Source organism: Porites lutea, chromosome 1 (assembly GCF_958299795.1).
Source record: "Porites lutea chromosome 1, jaPorLute2.1, whole genome shotgun sequence".
In the NCBI taxonomy this organism is placed as follows: domain Eukaryota; kingdom Metazoa; phylum Cnidaria; class Anthozoa; order Scleractinia; family Poritidae; genus Porites; species Porites lutea.
In genome coordinates, this window is record NC_133201.1 from 7,813,420 (window position 1) to 7,836,865 (window position 23,446).

At 38.3% G+C, this 23,446-nt stretch overlaps 1 protein-coding gene and 2 long non-coding RNA genes across 3 annotated transcripts; 1 reads left to right on the top strand and 2 right to left on the bottom strand.

Moving 5' to 3' along the window:
- Positions 1–5,785: 5,785 nt before the first annotated feature.
- LOC140934657 (uncharacterized) lies at positions 5,786–6,869 on the bottom strand. Its single transcript, XR_012165119.1, has 2 exons — positions 6,765–6,869; positions 5,786–6,334 (listed from the first exon to the last, which is right to left on the bottom strand). It is a non-coding gene; the product is annotated as an uncharacterized lncRNA (long non-coding RNA).
- A 2,099-nt stretch (positions 6,870–8,968) lies between these two features.
- On the bottom strand, positions 8,969–11,229 carry LOC140940598 (uncharacterized). Its single transcript, XM_073389619.1, has 3 exons — positions 11,100–11,229; positions 10,185–10,208; positions 8,969–9,312 (listed from the first exon to the last, which is right to left on the bottom strand). Exons 1-3 carry the CDS (start codon positions 11,137–11,139, stop codon positions 8,969–8,971), a joined length of 408 nt encoding a protein of 135 aa, XP_073245720.1. The 5' UTR covers positions 11,140–11,229.
- Positions 11,230–16,946: 5,717 nt separating this feature from the next.
- On the top strand, positions 16,947–19,800 carry LOC140934665 (uncharacterized). Its single transcript, XR_012165120.1, has 2 exons — positions 16,947–17,089; positions 19,377–19,800. It is a non-coding gene; the product is annotated as an uncharacterized lncRNA (long non-coding RNA).
- The last annotated feature ends 3,646 nt before the right edge of the window (positions 19,801–23,446 follow it).

A 23,446-nucleotide genomic window follows, 5' to 3' on the forward strand; every position in this document is an offset into this window, starting at 1 on the left:
GTACTTTGCTTCATTTTATCCACAAGCTTTACTTTTCTCTTTTACAGAGTGGTTGTCAGAGAAAACCGGGCAAAATATTAAAAATGTCAACGGAAGGGGGTCAACAGAATAAGCTCATACTAACATCATAGATAGGTTAGGTGGAGTAATGGACAAATATAATAAACATAGGTTCTTCACTGCTCTTGTATTAGAGATACGAGCATCACTTTATTTGACCCCTTCGGACGCCATTTTTGTAAGCAAATTTTGACCATTTTCTGAAGCTCACAAACTCCTCTAGATTAAACGAGCGAAGTTCATTTTTTGTATGCGATACAACACAACACAGGAATATCTTCGAAAACCATAAACATTGTTAAGTAGCTAAGGGCAAGACTAAAACTTTCTTATTTTACCTGACCTAAACTCAGTGTCCGCAAGCGAATCAAAAATCGGTCGTGTTTGAAATGATCTGTAGCGCACGACTAAAACGATAATAAAACTCTGACAACCAAATTACAGTATACAATCATCCATGTTACCAAGACACTAATAATCATTTTGGCTCGTTGGAAAAGGAAGAAATTAGAAAACTCACATTTTTCATAGGTACCAACCTTTCTCTTGAAAATAGGCCGATCCCTTCTGGTTTGTTTTAAGTCCTCTTTATGATTTTTGTTCCCTATTTCGCTGTCAGCTATGCTCAGCAGGTAGAGAAAATATCAAAAAGTTCGAAATACTGTCACTGTAACATCTTAGAACGGCAAAAAGTGCTAAACCATGGGATAAAACTAGAAAATAACAAAGCGACGCTATCTTGAAAGTTCAGTACTCGGGAGGGACTGGCACTAGTAGTTGACAAGACGACGAATAATAAGGTGAAAGACAGAAACAAACGACTCAGTAAATAAATGCACACTTCTTATACAAATCACAAACAAACCCTTATCAGCTACTTGATCCAATATTACTTCTCTGTTTACTACATTTGGTTCGTTCACTTCTGGGTTGTCACTATTTTTTTTTTGCGGAGTGAATGGAGTGGAGAATATAATGGGCTATTAACCTGGGACTTCTCTTTCCGTTTGGGAGGCGAAAAAGAAAAATAAGAACTCCTGATCGCAGGTTAATGGGTGATTAACTCGAAGTACTTCATCCGCTCTTCATTTTGAGTTATCCCGTGAATGTGGATAACATTCACCTTATGGCTTGCTGGGAATCAATTCACCTCGTTCCATAGCTTGCGCAGGAGCCCTTTTTCAGGTCTGTAGGTTTTGCGGTCTGGTTTGTGGGACGTATAAGGTATTCAAATTGTTAGTTAAAACGCCGTGACAGGACTACATAGAAGCTGCTCGCTTCAGGTTATGGGCTCCTGCGTGACGCAAATAACTGGGAGCTGCAATCCAGATATTCACAAGACGATTCAGAAGACTACGCGCCATCGGCCTATTCTGAAATGGACGGCTACTGTCGAAGGCAGTTTTTAAGGTACTGTTCCTTGCGCAGCCGTCCTAAAACTTTACTGTATAATGGGGGTGAATTCATGTAAATGTCAGTGGGGAGTGAGGGTTGGTCATATTTTTTTAGTGACTAGGAAGGGTAATTGGGTAAGAGCTAGCTTTCCTTTGTTGGCAGGTGAGGTTACATATTATTACCCTAGCCCCTCCTGTCCCTTACATAATCTAATCTTTTCTTGTGACAACGCTCTGTGGAAAGAGATTCACTGAAAGCAACGTGGTATAGGTAGAAACCCCATTTAAAGTAGAAAACGAAATAGCGCACAGTCAAGGATAGTAGATGAAAACAGCAAAATAAGTAAGGAGTTGTGTTTCATAACTCGGTGCAACACAACGTCACAAGAGGACTATTGGAAAAAAAGGAAGTTTATAATTTGCCATTATCAGTATACTATTCAAGTAAATTTGCGTTACCCTATCTGTTATGATGACCACGACATTATTTGTAGTCTTAAAAAACAAGGAAAAAAATTAAAAGGAAAGTTTAAGATCTTGGTCGGCCATACATGCGTTTCGGGTAGTTATCGCTGTTATCGAAGGGCCTGCTGGTCTTACACACAAAAGTCATAATGTGTCTTCATTTGAGGCCCTTATAACCGGTTTTCATTTTTCTCAAAACGTTTATACTGCGTTAAAGTACTCCTTCGGACCGATTTAAGCCCGGCACTACTAATCTGGAAACTGGACCTCAGTAGTATAGTAGGGACTGGTTACTCCCTTTTTTGCGAGGGAATCTCATTAACTTGTGGGGGAATACATTAACGCCGATGGCGTCATAACCTTTAGTCTTTATCTCATGAATAAAATGCGGAGGAATCTCATTAAGATAAGGTCGTGTGCTATTTTTAGTTGGTTTAAAAGGTTTTACAGTTTTTTTTAGTAACTTTAAGGTCTATAATTTCGATTGGTTGATTAGAAAATAAGAAATCGCTGTAATCAGGGTCTGCAAATTAGTGCACAATAGCTTTTGCGCACTAATAGCCCACGTGCGATATTTTAAAATTCTAACGTGACTCCAAGCCTTTAGGGTCAAAGTTGCAAAATTTCACGACTCCATTGTCTCGTAATTTCCAGAAGAGACTCAAGCACAAAGAAAACCAAACCGAATATAGAAAAATGACCAGAAAGCCTTGGAGTCATGTTAGAATTTTAATATATCGAACGTGGACTATTCGCAGGCTAGACGGACTATACAATGGTCCAGGCTATGCGTACGTGGGCCGGCTGCATCGCAGGCTATGAGCGCTTTCCATTTGCCAAACTAAACCCTCATGATAAGTGGAATGGTCAAGACAAAATGGAGCGACATTGTTCTATTGAAATAACGTTTTCAATCGCATCGAAACGATCCATTTGCGTTTCGACCGAAATTTTGATTGCTGCTTAGCAAGGTAGGACTGAAAACGAAAATTTTTGGAAATGGAACGGGAAGTTTCGGTCGGACCGGAGCAACCGTCCAAGAGGACCATTTCGACCGGAAAATTTCTAAGCAGACCAAAGCGTCCCATTTATTTTTCGACCGAAATTTCCGAAATTTTTGTTATAATGGAAAGCACCCCATATTATTCCTGATGCCTGAAAGACGTAGCCTTTCGGGTGGAGCCTTCCTGCATACTGTAGGCTATTATAAGGAATGCCCCTGCCGTTTCATCTGAGGTAGAAGAAAAAGGGTCACCAGCTCGTCGTCTCGCTTAGGGGTGTAAATTTCGGATTTTGGTCTCACTTAGGGTGTTCTGGGCAAAACGCCATCATATTTAGCCGTGAGGTCTCGTTTAGGCTTACACGCGAAAAAATAATCATATAATAATCTATAACGTGGTGTCTTTTGGGGCACAAAAAAAGCTTGGGCCACACCCATAGGTCTCCTTCAGGGGTTTAATTCAAAATTCCCGACGAGCATCCCCACCCCTTTCATACGCAGAGTTCCCCCCCCCCCCCGGGAATACGTTATGGGTAGGAGAGAACAGCTAAATCTGCAGCTAAATCTTGCCAGTCTCTCGATACATGGGTCAATAAAGTACCCCGTCAAGAGCCATCAGACGCTGACAATTACAGTGCAGTCTGCGATGACAGCCCAGCTGAAACCACGACTTCAGATCTATCACAGTTAACTACACTAATCATACTTATTTTTGCAATGTCCACCAGTCTTGATCCCATTATTATGCTCTGAGATTTAGACGCTATTCCTCGATCTGAAACAAACGTTAGTGAGGGAACACAGAGTAACAATTCGGGGAGGGACTGGGAGGGTTAATCGAAAGCAGCAATCCACAGGTATCCCAAACAATCAAAATAGAAGTTTTCGAGACACAAAGAGGGAAAATGCATTTTATGTTTCTCTTCGTCTCTTATCGTCATCTCCTGATGTCATGACAATATTCTATGAAAAGCCGATGTGTACTTTCTTAACAATTTCGCATTGTTTATAAACGGATCGACAATAAAAAATATATTTCAGTACTTTGGTCCACTTTGGCCTCGTTAGCACCCCCCCACATAAAATCCTGGTTATGGGTCTGTATCCAGTTGTTCAGCACTTTTTACCGTTTTAAAAAGCAACAACTGCCGTATTTCGAGTTTTGTGGAATTAACTTGCTGACCATAGCGAAACAGGGAAGAAAAATAATCAGGAGGTGAATTGACTCCCAGTAAGCCTTAGGGTGAATGTTATCCACAATCACGGGATAAATCAAGATGAAGAGCGGATGAAGTAATTCGAGTTACATAACCCGGAGCGAGCAACTTCTATGTAGTCGTGTCACAGTGCTTTTAATAACCAGTCTATTTTTAGAATAATTTTGGCTACCTTGTAAGTCCCACAAACCAGACCGCAAAACTTACAGACCTGAAAAAGGGCTCCTGCGCAAGCTATGGAACGAGGTGAATTGATTCCCAGCAAGCCATAAGGTGAATGTTATCCACATTTACGGGATCACGCAAAATGAAGAGCGGATGAAGTACGTCGAGTTAATCACCCATTAACCTGCGATCAGGAGTTCTTATTTCTCTTTTTCGCCTCCCAAACGGAAAGAGAAGTCCCAGGTTAATAGCCCATTATATTCTCCACTCCATTCACTCCACAAAAAAAATTAATGATAACCTGCTGAGCATAGCTGACAGCGGAATAGGGAACAAAAATCATAAAGAGGACTTTAAACAAACCAGAAGGGATCGGCCTATTTTCAAGAAAAAGGTTGGTACCTATGAAAAATGTGAGTTTTCTAATTTCTTCCTTTTCTAACGAGCCAAAATGATTATTAGTGTTTTGGTAACATGGATGATTGTATACTGTAATTTGGCTGTCAGAGTTTTATTATCGCTTTAGTTGTGCGCTACAGGTCAATTAAAAAACGACCGATTTTTGATTCGCTTGCAGACACTGAGTTTAGGTCAGGTAAAATAAGAAAGTTTTAGTCTTGCCCTTAGCTACTTAACAATGTTTATGGTTTTCGAAGATATTCCTGTGTTGTGTTGTATCGCATACAAAAAATGAACTTCGCTCGTTTAATTTAGAGGAGTTTGTGAGCTTCAGAAAATGGTCAAAATTTGCTTACAAAAATGGCGTCCGAAGGGGTCAAATAAAGTGATGCTCGTATCTCTAATACAAGAGCAGTGAAGAACCTGTGTTTATTATATTTGTCCATTACTCCACCTAACCTATCTATGATGTTAGTATGAGCTTATTCTTTTGACCCCCTTCCGTTGACATTTCTAACATTTTGCCCGGTTTTCTCTGACAACCACTCTGAAGAAGCTGAAAAAAAACATGCATTTTCACTCAAAATGGTTTCGGACCACCTGCTACTGTGCGTCATATCTCAGAACGATAGAAACTCAATCATCACCTAGTCTGCTACACAGTCAGGTTTTTAGTGTCGTCAGTTGGGCCTGAGCATTGCGTGATGACACTAAAAACGGCTGTGTAGCAGACTAATAATCACTAAACTTGTTTCAAACTGCGTATGAGGGATAAACGAACAGCTACTGAAAACATCAGGTGCTAATGTTTAATCGTCTAGGATAAATCCCAGCAAAAAACCTCAGAAGGGGTGATATCCAACCAAATAATAGTACAGAAAAGAGGTACGTTTAATAACCCGACCGAGGAAGACACCTTACTTCACTTCTTCTCCTCAGAATTCTTTCAGTCTGTTCGCTGCTGGGCCCGGCAGTTAGGAAAGAGTTAGTAGAAAGAAACATGCAGTGACTGAATATTTTTTTCAAATTCATTCGTTTTGAATAGTCGCAAGTCAAGAAAAAAGGAGAGAAGACTCTACGCAATATTCATATTAATATGTAGCCACGTTTATTTATCACCTTTGAATTAGACAGAATGACAACAATGTGCAGCTCAAAAGTTTTTTCGCCATTAATTGCAAATAGAGAACACCCTTCACCCAACAAGTTATTGATTAACCCTCTTCAACTTGGTGCGCCAGGAATTCTTGAAACTGTTACTTAACTGTATACACCATCGTTTACTCAATACCTTCCAATTTTATATGCACCAAGGAAGGTATGTTTAGCTGACAACCGCAACCTGCTTTCGTAAACGGTTTTCAAGCCGATCTTATCGCCCTTTTTCAGCCGGATAACTCCACCTGTGTAAACGCTGCCATCGTCAGCTTTGTTTCCGAGGCCTGTTTGCATCAAGGCAAATGGTTCTCCATTTACAGTTATTGCCACACGGTTTTGATCTTCAGGGCCGTCTTGGTAGATTTCAAAAAACACTTGGGCATAGATGTAATAGGCACCACGTTGCTTTACTTCCAATAGCCCCTGTTCAGACTTGAAACCTTTAAATACTCCATCTTTCTCAAGGTCAGACAGCCCTAGCAAAAAAAGGTAACTGTTAACCAGGGCTTAAAGGGGCTAAGTTGTGCTATTTCCCATCTCTCAGTTGAAAATCTGAAACGATCAGGTTTCGCATCAATCGAATTCCATAAGTACTTATGGTCCAGATTTGTCTTTTAAGACTATATTTACGCATTGGAACTGTTTCCTATCGTCTGATTTTTTTTATGGATGACAAGCGCATAAACATGGCTTGAAACTTGAAATAACGTTTTAATACTATTATGCAAAAATCACCCTAAAACGTTTATAATTAGTGCTCCCTGATGAAATTCATAACTCAAAAGGAGCATTTTGTTTATGGGTAAACGCACTGAACTTTACAGCAATATATCCTCGCGACGTAGCCCCCTTAAACGGTTAGCTGTTAATAACAGTTTGTCAGGTATTTTAATGCTCAAATCTTACATTTATCTGCAGAGAAGATGCGAGCCTCCGACAAGGTCCCTGAAAGTTGCGCCAAAGGTCTCTATAAGCAAAAAAAATCTACGTCTTAAATTTCCATGGATTTGGACGTCCCTGCTTGGGAAAAAACTTTGTTAACGCTTAAAAGCTTAAACCAATTCAGTAACCTATGCAGAACGGTAGATCTAAGTGTTAAGAGTGATTTTCTGTAAAATTCGAACTTTGGCCTGACACCGGGTACCTCATCGATTTGGCTGATTTTTGGCATGCAGTCTTGGAATGGTGTCCTTGACTGAATGCATTTTCTAAGGTTTGAATTTTCTTTCCATCTTTCAAAAATAAAAAGAAGTTAAGCCTGTAATTAGATCCTACCTTTCGCTAGATTAATTTGCATATAGGGAAGGTACCAATACTTCCGAAGCTCTCATTAAAAGCCAACACATGTGGCTTAAATGGCTTGACACTGGAGAAGCAGATTGCGTTAGGGTTTTTGTCTTTGATTTCTCCGAGGCTTTTGACTCAGTGAATCACTTCATTTTATTTTTAATTACAAGCTTATTATAAGAAATTGCCCATCAATCCCTACATTGTTAATTGGATCATTAATCTTTTATTTAATAGACAACAAAAAGTAATAGCTGACGGTGACACGACCCCTTTTTTAGTCTATAAACAGAGGTGTGCCTCAGGGCACTATACTTGGACCAAGCTCTCCAAGGAGAGCAAATACTCACTTGGGCCCAGGACAACCTTATGACTGTAAACCTTACTAAAACAAAGAAGATGGTTGTTAAAGATTAAGAGAAAAAAAAATGTTAGAACTACTTACCTTAGGAGACGAAGTTTCTTGTGGGCCTAAAATTAACAATCATAGATTCACTATGTTACTTCTCTTTATAGGACAGAATGAAGAGTACATCTCAGACTTGTGACCAGCGGAGGGTGCATTTGATTGCTCTCGTTTTGGAATATATTTGTAAAGAAATATCAGATTTTATTTACATGTAAAGTTTCTTTAATCAGGGTTTTTTCTTTATACTAAAGAGCCACTGCATATAATACTTTTAATGAAAGAACTGACAACACACCCTCGCGCGGAACACAGTTTGACTTTGTTAAGCCCAGCGGCAGTTTACGGTCTTTTATAAGAATCGAGGTTTTAAAGAATATCTTCAACCCGAGGTTGAGTCTTTTAAAAAGTATAGAACTTGTGTGTTGAAAATCTGTAATTACGATAGAACTTAACCGGGTAAAAAGTACACCTTTCTCTAAAGGGCAAAACTAGCTAACAAAACGAAAAATGCCTGGACTAGCTATAGCCGAATGTTCAATGAATGACTTCGATGAACAATATATGTAGTACATATGTACAGTATACAGCACGACGAAAAGGAATGAACCAAGCCGCAAAAGGTATCATTATAATATAAATTCTTTCTTTTTGAAGAAAAATACAATACTATTCTCAAGGCTTAACCCTAATCAGTATTGATAGTCAAAGCGGTTCCACCCATTGTAGAGAATTACTTTTGTGTGAATCATAATGTGTCAACGTCAGTTTAAAGATGAAGATCAGTATTAACCTATCCTGCATATTGGCACTGGTTGATCGTTGTACCCTGCTTAGCTTGCTCTCAGATGAAGCGAACACTTTAAGTCGTCTACATACAGCAAGTGGGTCACCTTAGTCCCTATAAGCGTAGAAAGCCTATACCCCTAGGTAACATTTAGTTTCCAGGTAACCGGGTTTTAGACATAAAGTGACGAGACGCGGGCAAAGTGCCTTTCCCTCGGGCAGACTCTCACTGAATCTGATGGTCGAGGAAGTCTCATTCCCCTGCTTTGTAGGAACTGAGATTCTGGTATTCCAGTTTGCACAGACGTTCCGGATCGCCCTACAGGGCTAGCTGGGGAACCGGTGTAATTCCATAATAACGTTTAGCCACTTGTGATCAACGGATAGTCATAGGCCTTCTTAACATCCACCCAAGCCATGCTTAAGTTCCGTTTACCTCGATGGCAATCCTGTGACACCATTTTACCAATCATTATTGTTGTTGTTGTTGTTGTTTTTCTTCTTCTTCTTCTTCTTCTTCTTCTTCTTCTTCTTCTTCTTATTATTATTATTATTATTATTATTATTATTATTATTATTATTATCATTATCATTATCATCATCATTATTATTAAAAATTCTGTGTATAGTCTTACTTACTCTCGATCTTGACTTCAGATATATGGATTTTGTTGTCAGTTGTGTGTACTTCACATGTAATGGTCACATTGTGAGCCGTTGTTTTCTGTGGCAAGGTGCGATTTATGGTCAAGTTGCTACTGGAAATGCTTACAACCTGAATCCTCTTGTCTTCCAGAAGCTGACTTTCCGTTTTCCAACATTTCCTGTCTTTGTTACAGTAACCGATGTTTCCGTAGGCTCCTTTTACTCTCCAATACATTTCCAAGTATTTGCTTGGGTCTCTTTTGATTGCATCACAATCCAGTGTCTGAATATCACCTCTAACGGAACGCTCTTGCCGTGTTATGGCAGAACCTGAAAAATATGTCATAAAAATGATGTGATACTAACTTTAAAGGGTCTCTAAGAGTCTTTTTTTTTTCACTTCACTATAGAATTTTACCATTAAAATTAATTATTCTTTACTGATGAGATATTATACAGACAGATCCAACCCTGATATGAAAAGGAACAAAAAATAAAATAAATAAATAAATAAATAAATAAATAAAAAATGCGGACATCGCAAAATGTAAGGTATTTATACCGATGCCATTAAATGAAGAGAGGGCGGTAAATACCATAGCTTATTTGCGTCTGAGCGTTTACGAGAGCTTCTCAGTAAGTATGTCTCAGTATGTTCACTCGATCATAGTGAGCAGGATGGGCTACTGAGTGAGTAAATTGTTGCTTTTACTTTGTTTCCTGTATTGTAAAAATGACTGCATCGATAACAAAAATGTCTGGTTTCTTGAAGGTCGCTATTACCTACACTTTTCACAGTCCCCTTTGCGTAAGATGTCTAAGATCGTCAGGATCGAGTGCTTACCGGCGCGGTACGTGTGGCCATCTTGGTTTCATATATGTACAGAGGGGACGGGCGTCGAAATTTTGACGCAGTCGGGGAAGGGAGGCGAGAAAAATTTATTTTCAGTTATTTTTACCGCTTCCTCTCAAACTGTCCCCCTCCCCCTAAGTTGATTTGAAACTCATCCAAGATGGCCGCCCGTAACACAATTCGCAATAGTGGCGGGACTGGCCTGTGAACAGTCTAGCTATTACCATGATTACACTTTGTTGGAAATATACCGGGAAAGAGAATTTCTCGGGAAAACGATACAGAGAGGAAGTTCCATTTTAGTGAGGAATTCAAGCGATCGGAGGAACACGTAAAACATCATTCCTACCTGATATGTAATGAAGCAAATTTCCTGTTGGGAGAGCATAAAATAGCAATTTAACGAAACCATGCAACACTTTCACTTTTACAGGCAAACCAATACCGATATATCAATACATTAGATTCATCATGTTAATACGTAACTGTCAGTGTATACGCTAGTCTGCCTTCGCGAGTCTCTGACAGTTATCAGACTCTTATCAGCTTTTAGACAACATAGCTCGCTAAAACAGTTAACGACCGTCTGTTTTAGATCGAGCGTACTTAATGGAAACTGCTGTAGACCGGCACTGGAAATGGCCCAACGACAATTAGTACTGACATTCCGTACATAACCTATTCTCAGGCAACGGCAAAGCGATACCTTTCATCTTTCATACAAAAGTTTTGAACTATGAAACTAGTCAGTATTTTGCGCAAAGAACTGCTACTAATAGTTATCGCTTTCACCCGGACACGCTCAAGTTGGATTCATGAAGCCCCCTTTACATGTAAAACCCTCCTAGATCAATCTATTGTAGCTATATTTCATAAATTCGTTTGATTTTTTGTAAATTCACAGAGAGTTGTAAAAAGACTGAATAACCTATAAACTGTTTCGATGAAACCTTGAAAATATCATGCTAAAGAAAGAAAGATCAACCTTAAATCGAAAGTACTTTCATATCCGTTTGCACGATCTTTGCCTGAGCCAAAACTTTGTCAATCGTTAAGTGAAAATATAGTCTCATTTATTTAATATCTGTGTTACTTGTTTTAGTTAAAAGACTGAAGATAATAGGTGACTATAAAGATCACGCCTCAATTTCGCCAGTCGACATGAGCGGAACACGTAATTTAATCCAACTTAGTCTAACCCTTGGTAAAAAAGGAAGCTGTTATATTAACAACATCAAGTCACGTTCACGTGCTTTCAACTTACCCCAAAGTAGCAATAACCATAAAGCTGAACTAGAACTCATGTTGACCTTTTTCTAAAATGATTTTTGCACTTGCTAAACAAGTTTCGCTGTTGTAATGTTTCGCCGACCAAGAATAATAAGACCGATTCTGCAAAAAGAAAAAGGGACGAATTACTTTGTCATCAAGAAATCGTAAAGTAACCCAAACGGAGCTTTCTCTTTCGAAATATTTTCTTTCTCTTTAATTTCCTCTCCTTCTTTTTCTTGCCATGCTTTAACTCAGTGAAGAAATTAGGTGTTTTAGAGTGAAAGCGATCAAGAAGCGTTTTATGGCAATCTAGAGCATTAATGTCGGTTCCAATTTTGCACCCATATTGATTATATTGTTTGAGCCTATATTTTCTTACTAAATCATTTGTGCTTCATCGTTCTGAGAGAAATAACTGCTTCTCTCGCCAAAATGGGTTCCCTTTTCAAGTTACTTAACGTACCCATTATCACTCCTGCCGCGCGACGTATTAAAAATAGTCAATTTCAAAAGGCGGTTCGTTTCTTGCTTAATCAGCTCTGGGATCTGTGATCAATAGCTAGAAATGTACCCTCTTTAATATCGAAATTCTAACGTAAGAGAAAATTGCACCACTGTAGTAGAAATACCAACAAACTATTTCAAAGTGCATTCATAAATTTGTGTTCCTAAAAACATTTTGGGTTTGCGCTGCTGGGTCGAATCCTTCGTACGTGAGTAGGCTTAATTAACCGTTATAACAACTTCTTTTTCACGTTGGGGTTTTTTCCCTTTTTATCATGGTGAGGCATCCATGCCAATATCGAGCAGCGAAAGAAAGGCTCTGACGTTGTGTTTGGCAGTATCTTTTTTAACATTGATTCAGCTAGTTTTCGATTTGCTTGCAATCACTAATAATAAGTAAGTGATCGACCAAATAATCACAAACAGCGAGAAACAATAAACAAATTATACTTACAAAGGAATGAACTGATTAATATGACTAACTTACCGTCTTCTATCCCTTTAGCGCTAGTTTTGGACTGCGCCCTAAAAGTGACTTCTTCAGTGATTCACAAGTGTTTTATACAGATGATCATGTGACGTTTCTCACCTATTGTAAAATATACCTTTACAGGAAAAAAGAGAATGCCAATATGGTTAACGAACAGTTTTTGAAAACTTCCCGTTAGAAAGTAAATGAAACTCCACTTTTGAGTTTTTTTTGGGACCACCTGACACCACCTATAATTCAGCGGAAACTTTCCAGGCCGGTAAAACTGGATCACTGTGAAAAAGAATGTTCCAGAGAGAAATGTATATAAACAGTAATGTAAATTTAAATTGTAAACATCTAATATTTACTTGGAGGCGCCTTCAACATGACCCCAGGTAAATGTACAGTTGTGAAACTGAACCTTTTTCATCATAGACAGCCCAACTCACGCGACCAGGGAATTTTCAAGCCACCAGTTGCGCTAGAGGAAGTTAGGCCGAGATTGGGCCTTTGAGGAAAGTGGCATCGCTGGTTCTTCTTCCAACGGCTGCAGGCAATCTCGAAGCGCTTAGAATTGAGTTTATGCTTGTTTTATTGCATGAAATTTGCTCGCTTAGGTTCCTTGATACCACTCGGTGTAAGTGCTTTTAATAATTCCCTTTTCGGGGACTGCTCCGAAGGACATGCTCTGTCACGCGCAACAAGTTGAAGTTACATAACATAACATAACATAACGTAACATAACATAACTTTATTATTTATATAGCGAAAAATACTTGGGTATATGATCTAATGCGCGTTACAATAAAAAATCTCAATCACCCATTATTTCCCGTATCTCTAGCTGCGTTCGACTAAAGTGATTCACATTCTGATCAAGCAGTACAAATCACTGAATTTCCTGACTGCCAGTATCTAAATACGCTGTGGCTATATGGCCGGTAACCGGTCAAGGTCTAAATGACCGGCAGTCCGGTATTTTCAATACATTTGACTTATCTAAGAATCCCAACCAATCCAAACTCTCATACGTCGATTAAGAAAAGTCAAGCGATCCTGAAATGCTTTATAGAGAACTTTTTTTTCAGGTCGACTGCCGGTCAAGGTTTTTAAAACACTAAATGACCGGCAGTCCTATATTCTTAATAAATTTGGCAGATCGAGAAAATCCCTCTAATCTAAACTATCATATGTCTACTAAGAAAAGTCAAGCCATCCTGAAATTCTTTATAGATCTCAAGTTTAGCGTTTGGTTTACGCTGGGCTCAGAAAACGAAACCATCTTTTGTGACACTTAGAACTTCCTCTTTCCTCTTTCGTCTTTCCTCTTTGCGCTTTCCTCTTTTCTCTTTCGTCTTTCGTCTTTCGTCTTTTCTCTTTCCTCTTTCGTCTTTCCGCTGTCCGCTTTCCGCTTTCCTCCCCTCTTTTCTCTTTCCCCTTTCCCGACTTATCTTGCAAAGACCGAATAGACTCTGCTAGCAGGTTAGACTGCCGGCCCTTTAGTGTTTTGACAATCTTGACCGGCAGTCGACCTGAAAAAAGTGTCACAAAACGTGATTTCGTTTTCTGAGCACAGCGTATAAACCAAACGTTAAACTTGAGATCTATAAAGTGTTTCAGGATCGCTTGACTTTTCTTAATCGACATATGCTAGTTTGGATTGGTTGGGATTCTTAGATAAGTCAAGTTTATTGAAAATACCGGACTGCCGGTCATTTAGTGTTTTGAAAACCTTGACCGGTTACCGGCCATATAACTACAGCGATCTAAATAATGATAGTGTTGCCTTCACCATTACTAAAAAACTGTATAAATTATTGCCAAATGTAACAGGACGGGGCGGTCAGCGGCAGGAACGAGAAGGATTCCAGGATTTTTCAAAGCAATTTATTTGAAACTGAAATCCATCAGCAATACAGCAACAATAAAATCAAACTAAAATAAAATAAACGCCCAAGTCACGCCTAACTTGCAAATAATAGGTGTTGAAAGAGAAACGATAAAAAACCCGATAGCAAAAACTACGCACAGGCCTCGAAACATTAACCTAAGAAAATACCAATCCTACGCATATCTAAAAGATAAGTAAGTAAAACTACAAAAATACGTGATTAAACCTAATAACTGAACAGGGAATTTGACTAAAAAATAGGGATGGTGACCTTTCTAGACAGTAAGTGTAAACCGATCTACTCACGTCTACAGAATTGCAAAATAAGCCAAAAGAATAAAAAAAAACTACAACTGTGTAACTAAAACATAATAAAACGATATATAAATCTCTTAAGGAACTATAAAAATGACTCAGTCACACAAATTCAATATGCTTTAAAATAAGAGACAAACCATCTGATTGACCTTAGATCTATTTTAATTTGTTTATTTATACATTGTACCGTAACCATTAAACTCACGGTGAATGTATAAGGATATATTTCGTGTAAGACCTGTAACTCTGAAGTGTCTACACATCAAGTACATTTTCCACCGAAGACTGAATTTCTTGACTGTCAGTGTCGAAATAATGATGGCATTTCGTTCAATGTAACTCAAATGGTATAATTTAGTGACAAATATGCTTTAAAAATGAGAGACATATTGACCAGCTGATTGACCTTAGATCAATTTAAATTTGCTTATTATACTGTACCGAAACTATTAAAACTCATCGTCAATGGACAAAAATGTGGATTTGATCATGATTAATCAACAGGAAGAGGAACAACTAAGATCACAGGGCGTTCCTAATATCATATTAGGAATAAAAGGAAAAGTATTCCCGCGATGTACATCTCGTCAATGCTCAAGCTCAGTAGCCGGAAGTGGTTTTAATTTCTTTATCGATAGAGGGGTAGAGAGAATGAACTGGAGAGAGTGACATCCTGTATTCAATGATTAAAGCGAAAGGCCGAATGAACTACACTGACCGGTTTGGTATTTCTTGATCCCTACTCATTTTATGAATTATTAGAGATTTTAAGATCCAACGACGCGGACGGTAACGAGAACGTCAAAAAAAAACTATAGGTTTTATTAGCAAAACAACAACTTTGCACGAGCACCACGCTTTTCTGTACATTTCTCTGTCCTTTTTTGCACGACTACGACGTTAACATGCCTTATTTCGCGTTTTATGGCGGACGTAAACAAGCAACGACGAAATTTTATTTCTCTCTCTCTTACTTGTGTATGGTGCCTAGGAATTCAACTCTAGGAGGGTTCGCCTACATTTGACAAAGTACGTGGGTAGGACTAATTGTGATAAAGAATGAAAGGACGCAATTTCACTTTTTAAGCGACGTTCTCATTGCCGTCGCGTCGTTGGATCTTAAAGTCCCTATTGTCTTTAGGGGAGGAGAGAATCTGTTTGCATGCGGTGGGAGTTTATTTTTCTTAACTGATTAATTGCAAATAAATTCAAAAAATACTGTAGAACAGTCACTTTTACTCGGCTAACTCGACTTTGGATAACTCGAATTTTTCGCTAACTCGAACTAAATTTCATTCCCATTAGCTCTTTTTGTCTTGCAGTGAGTAAAAAACCTAAAACCGGTACACTCCTGCAATTTTATTCTAATTATTGCAAAGAACCCATCAAGTGTTGGACAGTCATTTTTCAAACTTATGATTTATACCATCAGAATAATGTAGAATACATGATCATGTTACAGCAGATGGGATACTGCTGATGTGCTGAAAAATCAGTTAACTGACTCAGCTATGAGTTGTTAGCATCGCAAACTGAATAAAATTGTTTAATCTCTTCGTTTACCTTCGAAACTCGAGTTACTGGTATTCTATTGTACTTTCAGCAGTTTTCCAAAATATAGTTACCACGTGCAAGTAGAACTTTTTAGGTACATTGTATTATAATTTTATTCTAGCTATCGGGATCTCTTTCATTGCCGGTTACCTCGTCGGCTTCGTGTAGCTGTAAACCAAGTAGATTTATAAAAAATTTGTTCACTTTACTGTGACTTAATATCTGAGAAATGTTCTCTGCATGAACAGAGCTGCAGGATGTCTTCAAAAAACGTCCTGTTCTTACTGCACAGTACCAGGTTTCGCCGGGGAAAGCCCCTATAATAACTTGTAAAATTATCAGCTTATTGCTTTCATTTTTAGTTTTAGTGTGACAAATCCATATCTACACGCATGTATAAAAATCAATAATCACACAGTAATTCTCAAGGAGTTATAGTAACTCCTCTATTGGGGTTAATTTAACTTCTTCGTGGAGTTATTTGTTAAGGAGTTATTTTAACTCCAAAAAGGAGTTTAAAGAACTCTTTTCCACGAGTAAAAATCATTCCAGATTAGGAGTTAATTGGTTGAAATTCTATTTTCCTTTGTTTTGGGGTACGTTTTCATCGGCGTCGCCGTTGTCAGATTGTACGTAAGTTCCCTAGTATTTATCCTGAGTGCCAGAGGTTTTATTATTTTTTTTCTAAATTCCAGATTGCGGCGAATCCGCGAGGTTCAACTTTAGCACTCGAGTCATATCTCATGCAAAATAATATAATTTTTTGACGTTTTCGTTGCCGTCGCCGTCGTCGGATCTTAAGGTCCCTTTAGTAGTGAACTCGTGATACACATCTTAAAGTTCGTGATGCATGTTAGACTTCTATTAGAGGCTTCAAATAGTCTACAGACTGGACTATTAGAGTCTTTTAGGTTACTGGGAGAATCTTATCTTGAGTCATCTTCTCAACTGGTAGCCAGTGCAAGTATTTCAGTTTATTTAGTGTCAATTTTAGTCACCGCAATGCTAAATGTAATGACTGTCACCAGGGGGGGGTGGTGAACTTGGTAGTCTGTTTGTCCGGACGATGTTGGCCATCGTGACGTCACGAAGAGAGAAGCGCGCAACTTGGAGGAGTTTTCGAAAATGGCGCCGTTGCCATTTCCAAATGCTACTTTTAAAGTTGGTTTTCCTGAATATTGACGCTCCAAAATGGTTTTTGTCACGGTAGGATAGTGCAGTTCCAACATCTCTTTCCGAGAAGGTGAGTGAAATGTGTATTAATCCGAAAAATAACGCTTATGAGAGCTGTAAACAGTTTCGGTCAATTTCCTCGAGTGTAGCCTGCGTAGCATGGCGGTTTTGGTTGCTAAGTAATAAAGGCGCCCGGCTCGACAAAACCGCCATGCTACGCAGGCTACCTCGAGTGGAATAATGTGCCGCAAAAGTTTGTATGTTCGCACAGTAATATCGCATTTTCTCGAAATCGGTGAGGTGTTGAACATCGAAACTTGGCATAAGGGTGGGTTACTTCTATTGGAAAGCATTGTCTCTGAAGTTAATTGAGATAAACTAGCAGAAAAAATGATCAGTCCATTCGAGTGTGCCAGCGTAGCCGCTATTAAAGGTACAGTCCCAGAACTGATGCAATTGTATTCATTACTTTGCTGTTATCTCCAATAATGCCAATAGTACCACCTATTCAAGCTGTCTTTTCGGGATAAGTAAACTTTAAAGTAGTTTCTGTTAGAGGGAAAGTATAGTTGCAACAGCTTTTTTCCGAAAAGGAGAGTTAATTGTATTATATTCTGTTGATAATTACCTCGTAAACAGTTTAAGCCAATTTTTTCAAGTGGAATATTTATCGCAGAAATTTGCATGATCGCATATTAACATCGCATGTTTTAGAAAATCGTTTTGGTTTGGAAATTCGAAACTTGGCAGAAGGGTAGGTCAGCAATAGTGGAAAACATTGTCCTTGATGTTTAATGGGAGAAATTAGCAGTAAAAATGATCAGTCCATTCGAGTGCGCTTAATATTGGTATAAACAGATGACCTCGACTCGGTTACCCCGGCACAATGTAAGTCAATTATTTTTCGGTTTTAAGAAAAAGGAAACCAAAGACTTCCCTCAACACTATGTATCTATAATAATTACACCAGGAATATATATTTTTTTAACACTTGAAGGTTGTACCGTCTTGTTGAAGCAAAGGATATTTCTCTGTAATACCTTTAAGCTTACATTAAGTTTTCATAAATAGCCAAAAAAATTAATAAGATTTACATACAGCTCCAAACATGTACATCTGTTATGCATGAAGCAATTTCATATCCTTCCACATCAATAGTTAGTGCGAATAAAGTCAAACATGTACAGTGAAACTTGTATAATTTAAGCGGACACCTCAGAGAATGCTGTAGTGCCCACTTGATACAAAGTGTCTTCCTACTACATACAGGTTTCGATAGAAAATGTCATATGAGACAGACCTGCCAACTCTCACAATTCTGCCTTGAGTCTCACGATTTTTTAACTTTTCTCACGGTCTCATGACAAGACTCCCAATCTCATGGTTTTCTGGGAAATATTCTAAATTGAAATACTACCTTGTTGAATAAAAACATAAATTTTGTGGGGAAATTCTTGTGCCTGGATAAGCTTTGACTATTTTAGCCATGAAGTTGTCTTAGCCCAAAGAAATGACTCCGCTGTATGTTTCGTCACAGTGATAACCTATTTTCTGGCCTCTTAAAGTCATCAAAGAAAAAGCGGCATCTAATTTGTTACATAACAGACCACACTAAAGCAAGGTTATATTAAAATAACCAGTTGATTCCCCTAATGGAAAAGGGGTCGTTTAATTTTGATCGGGAAAAAATAGAATCTTACTAGTTTTTGTAGAATCTCCCGATTTTTTTTCATGAGTCTACAGATTTTCGTTTATCAGGGGTTGGTAGGTCTGTATGAGGAGCTAAGTACCATTCAAATAAAAAGCGTAAACATTTGGAATACTCCCAGAGATATGATGATATACATTTGCATTAATATCTTTATTTGTGTGGAGCAAATTGTACCTCAAGTTTTAAGATATCAAATGAGTAAAACAAGCTTTATACAAACAAAAATGAAATGAGAAAGTACTGTAACTCATTTATATAATTTACAGAAGTCCCCTGGTGACACTAGCCAAGTGCTGATAGGGCAAGACTCCCAATCTCATGGCTTTCTGGGAAAGCAAAAGGCATCTTAAAATAACAAAAGGTACATAGGGCTCAGCCGAATGGTACCATAATGACGTCAAAACGTATAGAAACAGGCCTTTCTCCGAAACCCGCCCCATTCACCTATGGTTATCTTTATTTGCGTTTACCCTACCTCACCTCCCCTCCCCGTACCTGATGAAACAAGGCTTTCAACAGTTTGTTGAGATAGGATGCTTTATGTTTTAAAGGATGAGCTCATCATATTTTATTATCGTTTAGACAGGGGTAAGATAAGTTAACAATAATAGACAGATTATTATAGGTGGGTTACTCATTTTTACAGCTATCCCTGGAAGAAGAAATAGAAGTAAGGAGCTGACTGGTAGCCACTGAGGTTGAGGAGAGGAGAAAGGAAATTGAAAGAGAAGAGAAAGACTTGGAAGGAAAAGAAGAAAGGTTAAGACAAAAAGCAAAAGAAATTAAAAACACAGTAATAGAGGCTAAGCAGGTAGCTGCCCAACTGCAACTAATGGCAGGGCAGCTAGACTGCTTGGCTAACTAAATTCTAGAAGAGACCAAAAAGTTAAAGAAGAAGTAAAAGAAAAACACCAGTGTAAGAAAATTTTATTGATAACAAACCGTTTCTTTTAATCAAAGTCAATGTGCAAAGTTTTTAAATGTAAACAAGTCTAAGTCAGACCTGTTATGCATGAAAGAAAACACATTTGTTCAGTATATAAAAAATAAAAGGAAACTGGTTCTTCTAATTTCTCGTATCCTGTATGGTCTCTTCTTGCTCCATGGAATCCACTCCATCTAGCATCCTCCACTTCCCGCACCGCACTACTCTCTTCGTGGAATCTATTATTCTAGATCTTTACAGACATCCAGTAAGCAGCACCTCCTCCATCATACACTGCATGTTTTCTCTCATAATCTAAAGAGTATTCCCAGCCAAGGAAGCACCTAATTATAAAAACAGTCAGATAAAAAGAGATTATTATATATACAAAAGTCAAAAAAAAAATAAATCAATAAAGGCAATATTATCACTTAAAATCCCTAATTATTTGTTAAGCATCTCTTAAATCATATATTATAATGGTTTTCCTCACCTACTCCCTAAACTTCACATTAATATAGGTGAGTTAAACCACAAACACAACCACCCCCCTCCCCCCAAGCAACGGTAAAAAAATATTTCTCCCTTGAATTACAAATTTTTGTAACTTCAAGCAACCTATCAAGATAATCCAAAGACTGGTTTCTAATCTTAAACCAATAGCGAAATGAATACCTGTCAACCTAACTGTAATCATACCGTAGCAATGGCAAGGCTATGTGAAATATATTAGCAGAGGCAGTACAACAGCAAATTTTAAAGAAAGGCTTTAGAGCTATTATAATGGAACACCTATAGTCATGGAATGATTGTCTTTACTAAGTTACGCCTACCAAGAAATTACCACAAAGCTACATCAGCTGAGTGATAAAACTGTACAAGCAGGGTGACAAAACTGTACGAGCAGGCCCCGAATTGTTGGAACTGGACAGTGTCACTTGATGTAACTGACAATAGCATGGAGTCCAAGTAAGTTAAAAAGCATCAACGAATGAACTCGTGTAGTTATTGAACTATATTGTCATTCTTGAACTTTGGTGTCTTTACTGAACTACACAAAAAGGAAAACCGAAAAAATGTAAAATAAAAAAGTCTCTTTTTATATTGTAAAAGTGTGAGAAGGGTGATTATATTCATCGCATGAAAATCCTGCAATTTTTTATATCCTGAGAAATTTTTTTTCCCTCATTTTTAGATGCGGACGCCCGAGGAAACACATTTTCAAGATTACACCATTGAAACGCTTACTAGTGTCCGTTTTCTTGGCTTTTTCTAGTTTTTTTCCTATTAACTCTGTAAAGCGATTAAGGCAAAGCTACATACCCATCGTTTCTACGGCTCCTCCTCTTGGATTCTCTGCATAAAGCCCTAAAAATGTTGATGTTGATCAAAAACTTTAGCTTACGGCACTTTACCCTAGTGATAGATTCTGTTTGACTATTTACTGGATAAAAACCATGTTCTCCTTTGTTTGTGGGGCGAAGAAGCAAAGAGAAAGGCAATGTGAACTTATCTCCATCATGAGCAATGAATGTTTGGCAAAATGATCGTAATTTATAGTGAAAAGTTGCAATATAATAAGCTATAATAATATCCTTGGTTATCGCGCGACGATTAGATTCAACACGCTTTATTAACATTTTGATATGTTTGACTCAAACAGGAAATCCTTTCAAAAGCCTTGAAGATTATAGCCCATATTCTATAAAAAAAAAACCACTTGCTTCTTACATTTGTTTAGTTTTAATAAATTGTTTACACAATTTAATAGTCTAGTATGAACATCATGACGCTATGTTTCGTGACCTGTCCACGCCACTTTCGCAATTTTTGTAAACATCCCGCTGAGGTTTGCGACTTTTATCCCACTGATCATTTTTGCTAACTTATTAGATGACTCACTTCTATCACTAATTGATAGATCTATACCATATTAACGTCATTTGTTTTTCTCGAGACTAAATTCTGCTGGGCTTTTTAGTTATGCGTCTCTAAAGACGCCCCGGTATGAGTTGTACCATCTGGTCGATCTCGGGAAGTTCTTGATTTTTTACGATGGAAATGCTCTTTCCTAGGATAAATTGCAATTTTACTATATAACATTAATAGATAAACACATACCTTCGGTCGTTTCATCTCAACGTCTCGACTTTTACCTCTTGAAACCACGAAACAATTTCGCTCGATGAACCTATTTAAAGTTCCTGAAATAAATTTCTCGTGACGTCACGATGGCCAAGATCATCCGCCGCGCGATCCCTATAGGAGCGATTGACGAGTTCATCACCCCCCCCCTGACTGTCACCAAAAGATGGTTGCCTTGTAAACTGCGATGTGAAATTTAGCACCTCAGCTTTTCCAGGATTACTCTTGGGCATGTTCTCACTTTATATGAAATAATACACTCGACACATTGCCGAAGGGTACCGTCTGAAAGATGGAGCATTACAAGTGCTCAAATGAAGAGTTTTCAAAATGACATTTGTTACCATAAGCAGGGCAGTCTCTGTGAGGTGATATTGTCTATCTAATAGGGTGATCGAAGATTGGGAAAAAGGCCGTGTTAAACAAGATAGCTGCATGCATATACTTGAACAGTTGCCGCAGATTTCTCGATTTCCTTACTGAGGAAAACGAATTTAAGATTGCCCCAGTTTCATTTTAAAAGTCTCTGTATCGTTTCTATTACTTATCATACTTGATTGCTGGGCTTTACTTTCCGTACGTAGCCGGATTAAGCTTTTGGGTTTGCCCACGACCTTTCGCTCGGCAGACCGGCGCTTTACCAACTCAACTAACAAGGCGTTTAACAGGAGCTTAAGCAAAGACGTTTTTGAGAGACGCACGTCAACCGGAAGTGAGGCCTTCTCACTATATTTATATGCCTTGACTCTAACAAATTTGTATTGCTAAGTTTCTTTTCTCCTATAAAGAGGATTTACCCGAGAGTTTGAACCAAACCACTGCCCAGTGATGCAAAAAGTCCACTTCCGGTTGACGTCCGTCGCCCAAAAACGCTGTTGCTTAAGCTCCCTACGTCAACCAGAAGTGATGCCTTTTCCTTTTTATTATACATTGACACTACTAAATTAGTATCGCTTAGTATCTTTAAAAACGACCTGCCCAAAACTTTAGCAAAACTACTTTCCATTAACGCAAAAAGTCCATTTCCGGTTGACGTGGGTCGCTCAAAAATGCCTCCGTTTAAGTTCCCACCCGCATGCGTGCAGTTAAAACCAAACGGGCACCGTTGCAAATCCGTCAAAGTTCAGTTGCTGAATCGCGAAAAGTAAACAGTGAATTCAATGGGGTGTAATTTTTCAAATTTAATTTCCCTTATCACACATTTACAGGGTCAGGTTTTAAAAATCCTCCTCTCACCTATCCTTAACTTAGATGGTTTTGTTCAGAGAATGTTTGCCTTGCTTAAACGGACCCTTAAAGGTGTTTCTTAGTGATCCACCAGGAACCAGGAAGTAGTTTTTATTTGTTAATCGAAAGAGGAATTTAATAAATTAAATTTCAAAGATGTTATTTGTTCCAAGTTCCCCGCTAAAGATTTGCCGAGGAAAGAAACCTTCTCCAGTGTACACAGATACATTGTCAGCTGGTTGTAGGTTGTTGAAAATCAAATTCCATCAATTGAAAGAGCATAATTATTAAGCTCATGATATGGGGTATTCTGACGCCGGAATTGCTGCTCGCCTAATTTGATGCTCTCTGTCAGTCTATATACTGTTTTCTCTGATTTTTTCATTAAACCACACCAACGACTCGGAAACGGTTTGTTT

Coding starts and splice junctions, on each gene's coding strand:
- LOC140940598 (XM_073389619.1), bottom strand. CDS start 11,139: ATGAGTTCTAGTTCAGCTTTATGGTTATTGCTACTTTGGG. Junction 10,209..11,099: donor ATGGTTATTGCTACTTTGGG/GTAAGTTGAAAG, acceptor CTCTCCCAACAG/GAAATTTGCTTCATTACATA. Junction 9,313..10,184: donor TTTGCTTCATTACATATCAG/GTAGGAATGATG, acceptor CATATTTTTCAG/GTTCTGCCATAACACGGCAA.